The 14,695-nt window shown below is 37.1% G+C and overlaps 5 protein-coding genes and 1 long non-coding RNA gene across 6 annotated transcripts; all 6 read left to right on the top strand.

Moving 5' to 3' along the window:
• The first annotated feature begins 1,243 nt into the window (after positions 1–1,243).
• Positions 1,244–1,949, top strand: LOC138128074 (uncharacterized). The gene is made up of 3 exons (XR_011158522.1): positions 1,244–1,341; positions 1,658–1,750; positions 1,800–1,949. It is a non-coding gene; the product is annotated as an uncharacterized lncRNA (long non-coding RNA).
• Positions 1,950–2,367: 418 nt separating this feature from the next.
• On the top strand, positions 2,368–4,632 carry LOC138129443 (uncharacterized). Its single transcript, XM_069045739.1, has 2 exons — positions 2,368–2,371; positions 3,935–4,632. Exons 1-2 carry the CDS (start codon positions 2,368–2,370, stop codon positions 4,630–4,632), a joined length of 702 nt encoding a protein of 233 aa, XP_068901840.1.
• Positions 4,633–5,004: 372 nt separating this feature from the next.
• Positions 5,005–6,126, top strand: LOC138129444 (uncharacterized). Its single transcript, XM_069045740.1, has 2 exons — positions 5,005–5,805; positions 5,854–6,126. The coding sequence occupies exons 1-2, from the start codon at positions 5,005–5,007 to the stop codon at positions 6,124–6,126; spliced, it is 1,074 nt and encodes a 357-aa protein (XP_068901841.1).
• Positions 6,127–6,355: 229 nt separating this feature from the next.
• On the top strand, positions 6,356–7,417 carry LOC138129445 (uncharacterized). Its single transcript, XM_069045741.1, has one exon. It carries the CDS (start codon positions 6,356–6,358, stop codon positions 7,415–7,417), a length of 1,062 nt encoding a protein of 353 aa, XP_068901842.1.
• Positions 7,418–8,285: 868 nt separating this feature from the next.
• Positions 8,286–8,923, top strand: LOC138129446 (uncharacterized). Its single transcript, XM_069045742.1, has 2 exons — positions 8,286–8,582; positions 8,636–8,923. Exons 1-2 carry the CDS (start codon positions 8,286–8,288, stop codon positions 8,921–8,923), a joined length of 585 nt encoding a protein of 194 aa, XP_068901843.1.
• A 717-nt stretch (positions 8,924–9,640) lies between these two features.
• LOC138129447 (uncharacterized) lies at positions 9,641–10,588 on the top strand. Its single transcript, XM_069045743.1, has 2 exons — positions 9,641–10,249; positions 10,301–10,588. Exons 1-2 carry the CDS (start codon positions 9,641–9,643, stop codon positions 10,586–10,588), a joined length of 897 nt encoding a protein of 298 aa, XP_068901844.1.
• The last annotated feature ends 4,107 nt before the right edge of the window (positions 10,589–14,695 follow it).

A 14,695-nucleotide genomic window follows, 5' to 3' on the forward strand; every position in this document is an offset into this window, starting at 1 on the left:
TTTGTGTCCCCGTCAGGCGAATTTTTTTCTTGTCATTTTCAAATTTCCGCTGTGTTTGGCGGGGCTTGTGTCGCAAGTACACGCCTATCAAATCATTTATACCACACAACACGTCAAATTTCAAATGTACATCTCATCGTGATGAAGTTTATCAAGAAGATGTTGAGTCAAAGATGAAGATGATAATAGACAGACATTGCGAGCTTACTAGGTAAAGCTTTCAAAACTATTTTTGTGACAATTGTTGTTTCCACACTTTTTCTCGTCGTTTTACATCAGTAATTGTTGTTCACTTTTTAATTTTCAAAAATATCTTAGAAACTTGTTTAGCGTTCTTGAATTATAAGATCTAAAATTTAAAAAATCGAGAGGGCCGTGATTAATACGCTTCAGTTGGTAACACGTAAAAATTTAATTCAAATGTCATTACAATTGTATAGCAAAAAAATGTTATTGTGCAGTGTTACTTGAGAAATGGAGAAAGACTTGGGAACGGCGAATGGTCCTATTCGACACCTTGAGTTTTTGAAAAATTTCAAAAAAAAGGCAGTGGACGAGCGACAAAAAGAACAGCTGAAAATATTGAAGAAGTTGAACAAAGAATTGCAGAGACCCCAAATAAATCCATCCGGAGATTAACCCAAGAAACTAACCTATCATTTGGTACAGTTCAGCTTATCCTTAAAAAAAATTTGCACTTTTTTCCCTATCGTGTGTCTGTTGTGCATGAAATTAAACCCCTTGACAATAAGAGCCCCCACAATATAACCTCTCTGAATATTGATCGTTGGATCGATTTATAAACAAGCTGCGTGCTGACCGTTGAATAAAGGCGCGGGAGTTTTAAATTTCATTGTTTTATTGCACTAGCTGAGGAAATTCTTACAAGCGACAGGTCACACATAATTCACTACTTTATGAAAATCAAGATTTTAACGTTCTCAAAATCACTAACCTAATTTTTAAGACTGACATCTGATAATTGAATTCTTAACGAATTGCCAACTGAAATTTTTGGTTACAGCCTACTCTATTTTTTTTTGTTTTCGATCTCACGGTACTATTATCAAAGTATTTAATATTTTTTAAGGGTCCACGTTATTGATAACATAATTAAAATTACACTTGTCTACTTTAATTCTAATATTTATTTTAACATCATCATGAAAATTAGATTGTTTTTGCTACTTTCTTAAAATGATAATCTTTATAGTTAGTAATTCTTACATTTTTTTCTGCAGATGGAAAAATAACACTTTGATGCTGATGAGTAATCTTATAATACCATTTACCAATTTTGGTATCGTTATCGGGATAAGCATTGCACTTTCATTTTTGCAAGTAAGTTACCCTTCTACTGAATTATTATGAAGCCAACATCTTCTCATTTTATTTTGACTCCATCTACTTATTTTTTGGATTCATAATTTATTATTTGATATCTCAATACACGATGTTTATATTTTCTATTCTTTTCTAACTATTAATTTTCCCATTTTTTCTTTAATAATTGCAACGTTTACCACTCAATTAGATTAGGTATTGACACAACTCTCAAGATAGGTTCTCTCTACAAACAATTACATTTATTGTGTTACTGATTGATTACTGATTGATCAATCTGACCAAACAAAAATTGCAATTTTGTACATTCTAGGAGGTGATTTTATGGCGTTCAATTACGATAGCCGTTGGTACGTTGTCGACCATGATAAGTCTAATTGCAGCTGGACAATCTTTAGAGGACGAGGTAAAAACTAAGGCACTGTTCACAACCTGATGTAAAATAATTTTTGCAGTCGGAAAATATGTTACTAAAATTAGTGACAACGAATTGGTACAATTGGAACATCAGAAACAGAAAGAAATTGCTTCTGATTATGATGAATGCTGCCAATCCAATCTATCTGAAATTTTCTGAAGGTTTCATCATTAACTTGCAACTACTGATGTTTGTGAGTCATATTTTGGAACATTTTCTCGTCAGTTTTCATTTTGTTTAACTTCACAGATTTTCAAGGGTCTTTATTCTGTCCTGTCCATCCTTGTAAAAGTCGCATACAGTAAAATTTAGAATAAACATACGTTCAATGATACACAGACTACTCCATTTGGATTAGTTTCCGAGCGGAGGTTGTTAACTAAAAAATGGGCACATACATATTTCATGTTTTATTAAACTTTCTCCTATTTAAAATACCTACTTAGGTACATTAGTATTAGAATGTGTTTTAAAATAAATAAATAAAATAATGTGTTTTAACTAATAATTGTCATTGTCACGGTGCGCGGTGTCACGGTTGAACTGTGTCGTCTGTAGTTTCTCTTCAGTCCTTTTTATCGCATTTTGAAAATACGCAAGTCTCTATGGGTGCGTGGACGTTAACTATAGTTATTTGTGTATCAAGGCCAAAAAGTGCATCTTTTTCGTCCGAGTCTGGGTTTTCTAGCCGAGGCGCAGCCGAGGCTTAAAAACAGGCGAGGACCACAAGGCCCTTTTTGGCAGAGGTGCACATTAAATTTTTTAGGCATCCGCACGAACTACCAAGTAAAAAAACATCATTGGAAACATTACAAATTTATTTTGTATCTACTTTTTTCAAATAGATAAATTTATTAATACATATTAACAATTTTTTAATAGCATATTTTATCAGCTTGCCAACAAAACGAGAAAATTACCATTTGCAATACAATTACTTATTTACATAATTTATTATGATAGAACAATTTTGCGATTATCATCTGCGATGTCCGGCAGCATATTGGACATTATTATTCATGAATTTCACTGTTGTATTAGACATTTCTTCATCATCACGTTGTTGCCATCGATTATGTGAACGTTTATTTTCTTATTATGCACCAAATAGCACCAGAAATAAACGATACTACACTTTTTCGGGCAAAATTAACTTTAGCGTCCGAAAAAGTATGTCCGAAAATGTGCGTCCGAAAAAGAGTTACTTTTCGTCCGCTTACGAGTACGTAAAATTACCTTTTTCATTAAGGGTGCCTAGAAAAGTAACTTTTCAATATTTTCTTGCAATCTTATTTTACATGTTCTATCTGGAATAGTTTCAAATTTCATTACAGTGGTTTTTACTTCATCATTAATTAATAATAAAGCATGTTCCGTTGCAATCGCAAGATATTTCATGTCCATTTTCTCCAATCATTTTTTCCTTCATTTTTATTTTCGCAGCCCTTTTTTAATTCTTCTGTCTTTACTTAATTTTTTTACATCACTAGCAAACACTAGGGGCCAGCTTAGATAAAGATAATTAATTATTTAATTCTAATTAAGTTATAATGCGCGATTAACACAAGAATCCGAAACTTCGATTGGTTGGTAGGAACTAAATTAACCATAATCAATATTTTGATTACCATCTACATTGTGATATTTTTGTCATTTTTATATTAATTCAGCTTAGATAATTAAACAGAAACAATCAATCAACTCCTCATCGATCGACGTATTATTACCTTCAAACCAAAATATTCATCCATTTCTGCTCATTGTTGATCCAAACACAAATCTTTAAAATGTCCTTTGCTTTGCTCAGATCGTTACTTAAATTGGGTCACGTCTTATCGATAACCCCACCATCCTTCGCCCCCCTAAAAATTCCAATTTTTGTTAAAACATATCCGTTCCTAATCATTTCCTTCATCGCTTACTCTACCGTACAGGCTCTCATCAACAAAAAATTTTACTTCAAATATACTAGCTTCAGAGTCGTGGCGAGCCTCTTAGGCGACCTGATCTTGTTCCTATTTAGCAGCACAACAGTATTGAGTGTACCCTTTTGCAAAACCAAACAATGGGAGTGTTTGCTCAAAAACATTGACACCTTCAATACAAACAAGAAACTGACTCTCAACAAAATACCACTGGTGTGTTTCATTGCGATTAATCTTTTTGTTGTAGTGGTACTGATTTATGTAATCGGTACTTGGCACCAAGGTGTTTTCGTATGGTTCCTGTACGAACAGTATGGTGCGGCGCTTCTGCAGCTGTATTCTCTCATAATCTACAACATTTTTCTGTGGGAAATTATCAATGTTTTCCGAGCGGAATACAAGTACTTGAACCACGCGGTGTCAGTACTTTTAGTACCTTCCAACCAAGTCAACATCAAGCCGTCTTGGGTGATGATCGAATGTAGAGTTTTCCTTGTGAAGGAAAGCGTCGACTTATTTAACGATATTTTTGGCTGGCCCGTCACTCTCAACATCCTCTTCGCCGTTCTGCAAATCATCTCTTGTTTGGACCACTCCTACGACTTGTCCCTCAGACCGGACAACAACCAGTCCTTGAAAGGTGTCGCAGTTGAAATAACTATTGCCTTCGTGATATTTTCTTTAGCCACGATCTTTATTCTTTTCTGTGATTCTGTCGTCAAAGAGGCCGACAAAATGTTGAGCGTGTCGCGCAAGATGATGATGCATTTTGATGGTCCCGACGGAAACAGTGTTCAGACGTTTACGGTTTTTCTGGTTCGCCATTTTCCCAGATTTTCCGCTGCACAGTTTTTTAACATCACCAGGTCTACCGTTCTGGGTATAGTGGCGTGTGTGGTGAACCTGTTGATAGTCATGGTTCAATTTCACCCTACTCCAAATTGAAACAAATGAACTAAGTACTATTTCCTCTTGCAAAAATGAATAAAGGAAGAGATTTAAATGAATGTGTTTTATTTTTCAAAACAAGCAAAGTGATACATAATGATATTCTGACAAGACCCAGTTGATAATGAGCGTGTCAAAATTTTTGGCAATGCTACCATGGCCAACAGAATGATGCCAAAACTGTTTCCAGTGTCTTGCTGGTGTGCTCCAAGGCTGTCTCATGCTCTCCTGGCCCATGTTTTGTTTAATCGATGAAACAAATTAATTAGTGAATTGGCTAGTCTTATCAGAAATGAATTGATCGAAATCATTACTAATGATCAATGATGGTACGGTTTTGTTATTGTTGGCAACAGTCCCATTTGTGAAATGACACTAAAAGTATTGAAACTGATCTTCATGGTAGGAGGATTTTTGGCAATAACTCCACCAAATGCCAAAATAAATATCAAGTTCTATCAGAAATTCTACGCTCTGTTGTTGATAACGTCCATCGGCTTGGCCATAATGCAGTCTTTGGTTTATAAAAATTTCTACAAGAATTTCTTTCACATGAAGCTCGTGGTGGCTTATCTTTCCGACATCAACATCTACGTTTTCAACTGTACCGCAGTGATCAACGCGACTTTTGGCAAATCACAGCAATGGAGCAAGCTCGTCGACAATTTGAAAACCGAAAGAAACAATTTAAAATCCAGCAAGATGCCGCTCGTCTGGTTCATCATCACCCACGTTTTTGTCAGTGTTTTTCTTGCTAACCACTTCCTCTTTGTCAACATGTCTGGACTCAAATTTGTAATTGTGTTGATTTTACCAGTAATGCTCATGTACACCAAAGCTCTTTACAACGTGTTGCTCTGGGAGATACTCAATCAGATTCATCTGAAGTACAAGTTGCTCATCCAATCTGTCGAGGATTTCAAATCTAGAAGACCTTCCAGGAGGTGCTTGTGTGCCTTCGTGAAGAGAACAAAGGAAAGCGCGTGCTTGCTGAAAGATACGGTGGATATCTTTAACGATATCTTCGGATGGCCCTTCGCGTTGGTGATTTTGCACACTTGTATCGTGCTCCTCAAGTATTTGGACAACAATTTGATGATAAATCAACAGAACAGGAGTTCGCTTTATGGGATCATCCTGACAAATTTCAATTTGTTTTTCATGACGTTGGTAAGCCTGGCTTGAAGTTGTTGCGTTTGGTTGTAACAACAATTGTAGGGTGCACCAGTGGGTGTGATCTGGATGTGCGACTCGATTTTGTGTAGAGTTGAAGAATGCATGCAGTTGTCAAAAGAGCTGCGATGGCAACTTAGAAAATCGGAAGACCAGGAGATGATCAATCACATGACCAGTTTTTTCACCGAACTGCGACCAAATTTTAGCGCTGCTAGATTTTTTGACGTCAACAAATCGACCATTCTTAGCATTTTGTGGACAACGACGACGTTTTTCATCATTTTGGTGCAGTTCGAAGTTCATGGTGGTGGCTAAGATTCGTAGAACTGTTTTTGCGACACTATCCTATTATTTTCATTGGAACAGTTTGACCAAAAGGTCGAGTAGCGAAAAATTTCGTAAATTGCTGCTGTTCAATTTCTAGACCTCATTCAATCAGATAATACCCCAATAACAAAGAGTGCTTGTTGATCCGTTATCATACCCATTACGTGCACCAAATTAGGTAATGTAGTAGAATATGTGCACGCGAACGTACATCACGATGAGTTTCAAGCGTTTGCAGCTGATAGTAACAGTGTCAAAATTTTTGGCATTGACACCATGGTCCTCCGATGCTAAACCTTCTTTCAACGAGAAGCTGTACTCGTCGTTGGTGATCATTTCTCTCACGTTATTTTCCGTAGCTTGTCTGGTTTGGAGAGGTTTCTACCTCAATCACATTCCCTTCAAAATGATCGTGAACCTCTTGGCAGATATGAGTTTGTTGGCGACCAATTGGATCTCAATGGTTAACATGATCTACAACAAGAGGACCAAATGGACGAGGCTGTTGAACAATCTAACCTCTTCCAAGGTTTCCCCAAGGAAAATGCCGTACTATACAAGCTTCCTGTTGTACAACGCTGTTGTTGTGTTCATGTGGGTCTACCAAGGTTACTTCTGGTTACACGTCATCGGGTTGACCTTCTTCACAAACATCTTCGTGGTGTTTTTCCAAACGTACTGTCTGGTGATCTACGGTCTACTCCTTTGGGAAATAGTGGACCTGCTGCTCTTGAAGTACAAGCAAATCAACACTCTCCTCTCCACGCGGCCATTTTCAAAAAACACTTTGGACAAAGTTGCGTATATGGTGCATCTCTTAAACGACAGTGTCGATACCTTCAACGACATCTTCGGTTGGCCTGTGACCTTGATAGTCGCCTACACGAGCTTCATTCTTCTGAATCACATAGATTACGCGTACTTGAAGACTTTCAAGTTTGGGACTAACAGCAAAGTGGTGGGACTCATGGTTTGCGACTTTATGTACGCTGGTCAGACTTTCTTCAGTACCGCGATATTGATTTTCAAGTGTGACTCGCTGGAGGGCGAGGCTTTGAAAATTGTCAATTTGTGTTACAAGCTGGAATGGTGTTGTTCTTGTCACGAGACCAAAGAAGACTTGGAGGACTTGAGCGATTTGCTGTGCAAGCATATGCCAAAAATTACGGCGGCGAGATTTTTTCCAGTCAACAGGTTGACTCTACTCCAGATGCTGTGGGCTGTGATAAACATGATGATTGTGATGGTCCAGTTCAGAAGCAACTTAAATTCATTTTAGAGCAAAGGGGTTTTCTCAGGGATCTGACTGGATACCAGTGTTATTGCAACAAAATTTAGAAAGTGTTTTGTCCAAAATTTTATCAAACTCCAAAAGGGAGTGAAGTGAAGACTTCATCACAGAACTTTTTACATTTGGTATTTCGATCGATAGATCTGATTGATTTAGTTGCTGTGTTACATAGGAAATTAGTAAATTCTTCAAGGTGGGTCCATGAATGATACCTCTATGGTAAAAGGTCTGCTAGAGAATAAATACATTGTTATTTGTATTTAATTTAGCTAATGTGGGCTATTATTAAACTACGTTTTACTTGGTATAATTAATCAATACGCTTTTCAACTTGGTTGAAATGTGTCTCCAACAAATGCAAATCCTTTTCAATGTGGGACAATTTTTTGCACTCAGTCCCTCGACCGTCGAAGTGAAACCCACCACCCGTTTGCAGAAAATCTACGCAATGCTAATCTTATCAACGCTCACAATTTGGATGTTTAATTGCATATCTTACAAAAGTTTCTACACTGTACACATCCACATTAAAATGATTGTATGTCTTCTAACAGACATCGCTTTGCTGAGCATTTATTTAAATGGTGTGGTAGATGTGACGTTCCGAAAGAGAAACCACTGGTCTAGACTGATGAAGAATTTAAAAATAATTCACTTGTACGACAACAGTGTTCGCAGAATGCACTACTGCACCACTTTTCTCGTGGGAAATGGGATCTATCTTGTAGTGATGGGTTTCACCACATTCTCCTGGTACGAACTCCAAGGTGTTAGGTATTTTAGAGAGTTTGCGTGTACCATGACAATCACGTATGCCAAGTGTCTACTAAAGTTGGTTCTTTACGTCATTCTTAAGATGATAGCAGACAAGTACCACTGTTTGTCTCAACAGTTGAGATCGTTGATGGTCAAGTCCAACACCCGACGTATTTTAGTCGTGCTGCGAAGGATGAAATATTTTGTGGAGGTTCTCAAGGACACGGTGAATATTTTTAATGGGTTGTTTGGTTGGACTATCACTCTGATTCTGACGTTCACATTTTTGCACTTGCTCAACTATCTGGACTACCTCTTCATAACAATCTCTAATCTAGATGAGATGTTCATCGTGAAGTGCATCATAGCAGACATCATGAATCTTGTTTTTGATTTTGTAAGTGATTTGTACAACTTGTTACACCAAACTGGACCATTGTTTTGTTCAAGGTTAGCACCGTCTACTTGATCTTCCTCTGTGATGATGTGGTCAAAGAGGCGGAAGATCTTCTGGAGGTCTCGTGTAGACTCAGATGGAATTTGGCCAATCTGACGAGTGAAGAGAAACGAGATCTCTATTGGTTCACGGATTTTCTTCTGGATAATTTCCCCAAACTTTCGGCGGCAAGGTTTTTCCACATCGACAGATCGACGGTGCTACGAATTTTGGGAACGACGACAACATTCTTTATCATCATGATCCAGTTCAATTCTTCTGCTTCTTCCTATTATTACTGAGATCTGGTGTTCAGCGTGTGCATTAGTTAGATCCTGGGCGAAGTTGTTTTTTGTTAGTCTAAGTGTAAACAAATAGTAAACAATAGATTTCATTTTCCTTGTAAAGCACCTATTTTGTCAAGCTAGGCAACCAGTAAAACCAATTTGTTCTGATGGGAAAATATCGTAGATTAAACTAACATTCGATTTCTGGAGCAAGAGTTGGCAAACTTTCAACGCCCACTAGGACCCCACATTCATATATAGGCACTCTGTATATCAATATGAATTAAGATAGAGAGTTTAAGACAGAATTCTAATTCTACCTATTGATCGGGTTCATTTAGTTGTATTACTAGACAGGAGTTTACTAAACTCTTCAAGGTAGATGAGCGGGTGATGTCTACCTAATGGTAAAATGTCCGTCAAAAAATAAACATAGTATTAATTCCATTTAATTTATTTCACGTGGGTACAACCATTTTCTCTAATTAAACTGTGCTCTACTTGGTGTAATCAATCAATACGGTTTCCAGCTTGGTAGAAATGTCTCTCCAACGACTGCAAGTCATTTGCAACGTGGGAAAATGTTTCGCGCTCTTTCCATCGACGTCCAACGTAAAACCCGTCACCCAATGTCAAAAAATCTTCGCAATCATGTTGTCATCAATGGCCACAATTTGGATGATAATTTGCATATCAAACAAAAATTTCTACACTTATTACATCCACATCAAAATGATTGTGTGTCTTTTAACGGACATTACTCTATTGAGCATCTACGTGACTGGTGTGATAGATGTGACGTTTCGAAAGAGAGACCAGTGGTCGAAACTGATGAAGAATTTAAAAATCATTTACAACAGTAGGAAAATGAAGTACTTCACGAGTTTTCTGATGGCCCAAGGGATTTATTTTATCACCATGGGCGTTACCACATTCTCCTTTTACGAAATCCAAGGAGTTCGGTATTTTAGGGAGTTTTCGTGTAGTATGGCGCTCATTTATACCAAATATCTACAAAAGCTGTGTCTTTATGTCATTCTGAAGATGATAGCAGAAGCGTATCGCAGTTTGGGCCAACAGCTGAGATCCCTGATGGTCAAGTCTAATACGCAGCATGTTTCGATGGTACTGCGAAGGATTAAATATTTTGCCGAGGTCCTCAAGGACACGGTGAATATCTTTAATGGTATTTTTGGTTGGCCCATAACTCTGATTCTGACGTTTACGATTTTGCACTTGCTCAACTATCTAGACTACACCTTCATAGCAATTACTAACCTAGATGAGATGTTCGTCATGAAGTACATCATATCTGACATAATGATGATTGTTTTCAATTTAGTAAGTGATTTGTGTTTAGATTGAACCAAATTTGATGTTGTCTGGTTCAAGGCTAGCACCGTCTACTTGATCTACCTCTGTGATGATGTGGTCAAAGAAGCGGAAGATCTTTTGGAGGTGTCATGTAGACTCAGGTGGAATTTGGGCAATCTGACGAGTGAAGAGAAACGAGATCTGTATTGGTTCACGGATCTTCTTAAGGATAATTTTCCCAAATTTTCTGCGGCAAGGTTTTTCCACATCGACAGATCGACGGTGCTAGGGATTTTGGGAACGACGACAACATTCTTTATCATCATGATCCAGTTCAATTCTTCTGCTTCTTCCTATTATTACTGAGATCTTGTGTCCAGCTTGTGCTCTAGAAAAATACCTGAGCGAAATTACCTTTAATAGGCTAATGGTAAAGAAGTAGTTGGAAGATTTCAATTTTGAAAACTCTGTTATGTAGATATCCACTTTTCTCCATATGAAATATACAGGGTGTTTTTGAAAGTTGTACAGAAATTTTAACCACAAGCTATTGGCTTTATGTAGAAAAAATATTTAAAAAACTCAATGTCTTTTAGTTTTCTACGTTGTCCTACAACCTCGTAGGTAAAATTTTGGGCACATTTTAAAAATACACCCTGTATATCATGTTTTATAAAATGTATGCCAATGCGAAGTAATCTATAGGAAATATGCTTTAAAACAAGGAAACCGCATTGGTGTGCGTTTTATAAAATATGATATACAGGGTGTATTTTTAAAATGTGCCGAAATTTTACCTACGAGGTTGTTTGATAACGTAGAAGACTAAAAGCAATTAAAAAAATTGTAGCTCAAAAAAATTTTTTTTTCGAGTTCTATGTACATGAAGCCACTAGCTCGTGGTTAAAATATCTATACACCCTGTATTGCCTTTCCGCTTTCTAAATGAAAGAAAAATCTTGTCATCGTTTTTTCCACTGATTCCATGAATTTCCTTTTTATTTTGTCTCAACTAGGCGTGCTTTTCAAAACTTTGTGTTGAAAAATGGTGCAAGGAATTTCTTCCAATCATAATCGACTATAGCGATAATTTCATTGTCTCCTAGATAGAACTGTGTGTTTGTGACGTTTCTAAACTTTCAAGACATGCAAAAGCTATTCCACATAAGCGTGTTTCTAGATTTCAAAATTTTTCACTCTTGCCAAGATGGCGGCAAAGGAATATATGTTTCTTGCCATCTGGAAGAGAAAATATTTTGGTAACAATCATTGTTCAACAGATTCATTTACCCTGATCCCTAGCTCGTAATTAACGGAGAGAGTGTCGGTGAATTGTAATCTGCAAGGTATTTGAGACATTGTTAAGATAACCAGCACCAATTTTTTGTTGCTTTGGTTGAAAGTTACCCAACGAACGTCATTTAACGTGGCGTACATGTCGCCAGTCTAAAACAACACCTAAAGTAAAGTTTTCAAACAAAAAGTCTACAACTTACTAAATCCTCGAGTTCTTGTCCCGACTGGACAATTAATATTCCGGTAACTAGTGCAGAAATGGCCCAGATAAAATCTTGGAAAAAGCGCCAGTAGGGCAAATCATATTCCTTGAAAGCATCAATGAGAGATTAATTTTTTTAATAGTAGAACGCTTACCACAAGATACGCAAAACTCATGGCACTAAGACACATCGTGATTCCTCCCAGACTGAGCAATGGAAGAAGTTTGGTGGCCGAAACAGAAACTATTCTAAACAACCTAAAAGAATTTGTAGAAATATCGTAATCTTTGTAGAACGAGCTCACCCTAGAAGCTCGATGTGTCTGATGATGGTAAATCGGATCCTCTCCTTCATGACTTGTTGGTACTCCTCCGAGTAGTAAAGAGAATCTTCATCTTGATCTTCGTATTCGGCAGACAAGTACTTGGCACGCTCCGTACCCAATTTGACCTGGCTCTTGGCCAGGCAAGAATAGTAAGCAACCACATTTGCCCAATTCACCATGGTATGTCCAATAATAGCGAACGACAAAGAGTAGATGACATCGAGCAGGTAATGCAGTTTTGGCAGGTACGTCCGAAAGAGAAACATCCCAAATTGGTGGTCCACTGATTTACCGACGGGAATAAGAACGATCCCGGCAAAAATACCCAGGAAAGTGTTGAGCAGGACCAGGACCGTCACGTATCTGGTGTCCCTCTTTATGTCTTCTCTTGCTCGTTGGGTAGCCGTAGATGGTGACCAGAAATGGGAATAAATCGTGTTCTCGAGGTCGTTGAAAGTTTCCTCGGAGATAAAGTAAGACGCGTTGAACATGACTGCCTGGAAAGGACACTTGAAGAAAGTGACACACTGGAGAGTATTACTGACGCGAGTAAACTGAGGAAAGTGATGATGTACTGGAAAAAGAAATCTGCGTCGAAGACTGTTATGTACATGTAGATCTGCACGCAGATGATAGAAGAGTGGAAAAGGAGGACAAAGAATCTGATGCGTCGGTAGTGTTGATTGTTGAATAATTTTATCGTCAAGAGGTGCACCCAGTACATAAAATCCTCTAAAAGGAAAAGATTAGTGTTTTTCAATTTTAAAAAATAGAATGGTTCATTTTTAGAAAGTGTGGTAACTGTATCAGAGGTTTTGGATTTTCTCGTGGGCTCTAAAGTAGTCGACGTTTTCTATTTTCATTGGTTATCGCTCCCCCTTCGCGTAGATATTTTCAAGGTCACAGCCCATGATACAATCCAACACCTCCAACAGACTCACAACGGTCAAACTATTTAATCAACTTCTCCATTTAATTTATTTTGCTCTCACTGATTAATGTTTGTTCAAAAAAAATCAACGTTGTTATAAAGTGTATTCATCTTTGGTGCTTTTACGTCAAAAACAATAAACGAATTATCTTTGCACTGTGAAAGAGTAAATATAAGTCGGACAATAAAGTTACCTTCCAATGGTTTAATTTCAAAGTAATTGATCATTCTGCTATTATTTATTCATCCAATTCTGAAATAAATCGAATCAATCAAATAGGTTAATGGAACGCTAACCTTGAAAAAGTAAATTGCACTAGTTTGTTTCAAAACGCCAATTTCTATTACAGCACCCAAAAGGGTTCTCTAATAGCTTTCATACAGACGCCAAGTAGAAAAAGTTTAGGATTCAACTCGTTTATAAACTTTTTGGTCACACCTTTTTTTAAATACTCGCTACGCTTGCGCTTAATCAAACTTATGACCAATAAGGCGTTTATAAACCTTGTTGAATAATAGAGCATTATTTTTCATTGGACTAAACCGATTTATTTTGAAAATTTTATATTTTTTATTAATTTAAAAATAACACGCCCATACCACCAAACAAGTAAAATATGAATGATTTATTTTGATTCTCTCAGACTATTTTGACGAATGGTTATGAAAAGCTTTGTGACAGACGTGTTAATTTTTCTAATTCGAATTATACTCGTGTTGTGGCATCAACAAGAAAAGAACTTTCAAGCTTAAATACACAGCTTACCTGGAACAACTGATGAAAGAAACTAATGATCTACGAGTAGCTTCGTTTCAAAGGATCTGTCATATTAATAAATTAAAATAATGAGGGAGAATATGGCGAACGAACGTACAAAAGAATATTCGACTGATACGAAGATATTTATACCTACGCACATTAAAGAATCGTTTGTAGCCATTCTCGCCCTTCAATAATTAATCTCTCCATTAAATGGTATTTTATGATTCTATTAGAATAAATGTATTCGGAGGAAAAACGCTACAAGACAATAATTACTTTTTAATATGAACTGTATTTTTCGAGCTTATTAATTTTTAGAAATCAAAATATGGAAAAGTTAATTGTTCAGAAGTATTTTTTTTTCTGTAGTAAAGTGGCGACAGATGAGAAGTAAAGACGTCGTTGAAGCGACGGTTCCTTTGATAATTTGATTTGAATTGGTAACTGGAGCATCACTTGATGACGATGTAGCTTCAAGAATGTTGTCAATAATGTTCTTGCTAATATTTGTCCTAATTATTGATCTGGGTGACGGCCACGGAATCTATAGTTCTAATTTTTATCCTCATCACAATTTAGTAATACAGGTTGGAAAAGAAAAACTAGAAAACTTTCACATTTTTATTTTGATTATTTGTAAAGCGGAAACCGAAGAAACATTTTTTTCAAAGAAAAATACTAATAGGTACAGTAGAACATCACACAATAGCCGGTCATACACGAGCGGAATTTTTGACAGGCCAGATCAGCGGATCAGAACTGCAGATTTTCCCGCAGGCCTCTCTAGCTCGAAGCTCGCTAACGTACTGGCCGGGCCAGTTGAAATTCCTTCAAAAAATCCATTGGCAGTTGTGATCTGTTAGTGAGTGGGAAGAACCGGCGGAATTCTGTTAATTTATCTGTGGATCCAGGACTGTCCCAACACGTCGGGCAGGCCACAGATCAGGCAACGGGC

The sequence above is a fragment of the Tenebrio molitor genome, chromosome 4, assembly GCF_963966145.1.
Source record: "Tenebrio molitor chromosome 4, icTenMoli1.1, whole genome shotgun sequence".
Classification (NCBI taxonomy): Eukaryota; Metazoa; Arthropoda; class Insecta; order Coleoptera; family Tenebrionidae; genus Tenebrio; species Tenebrio molitor.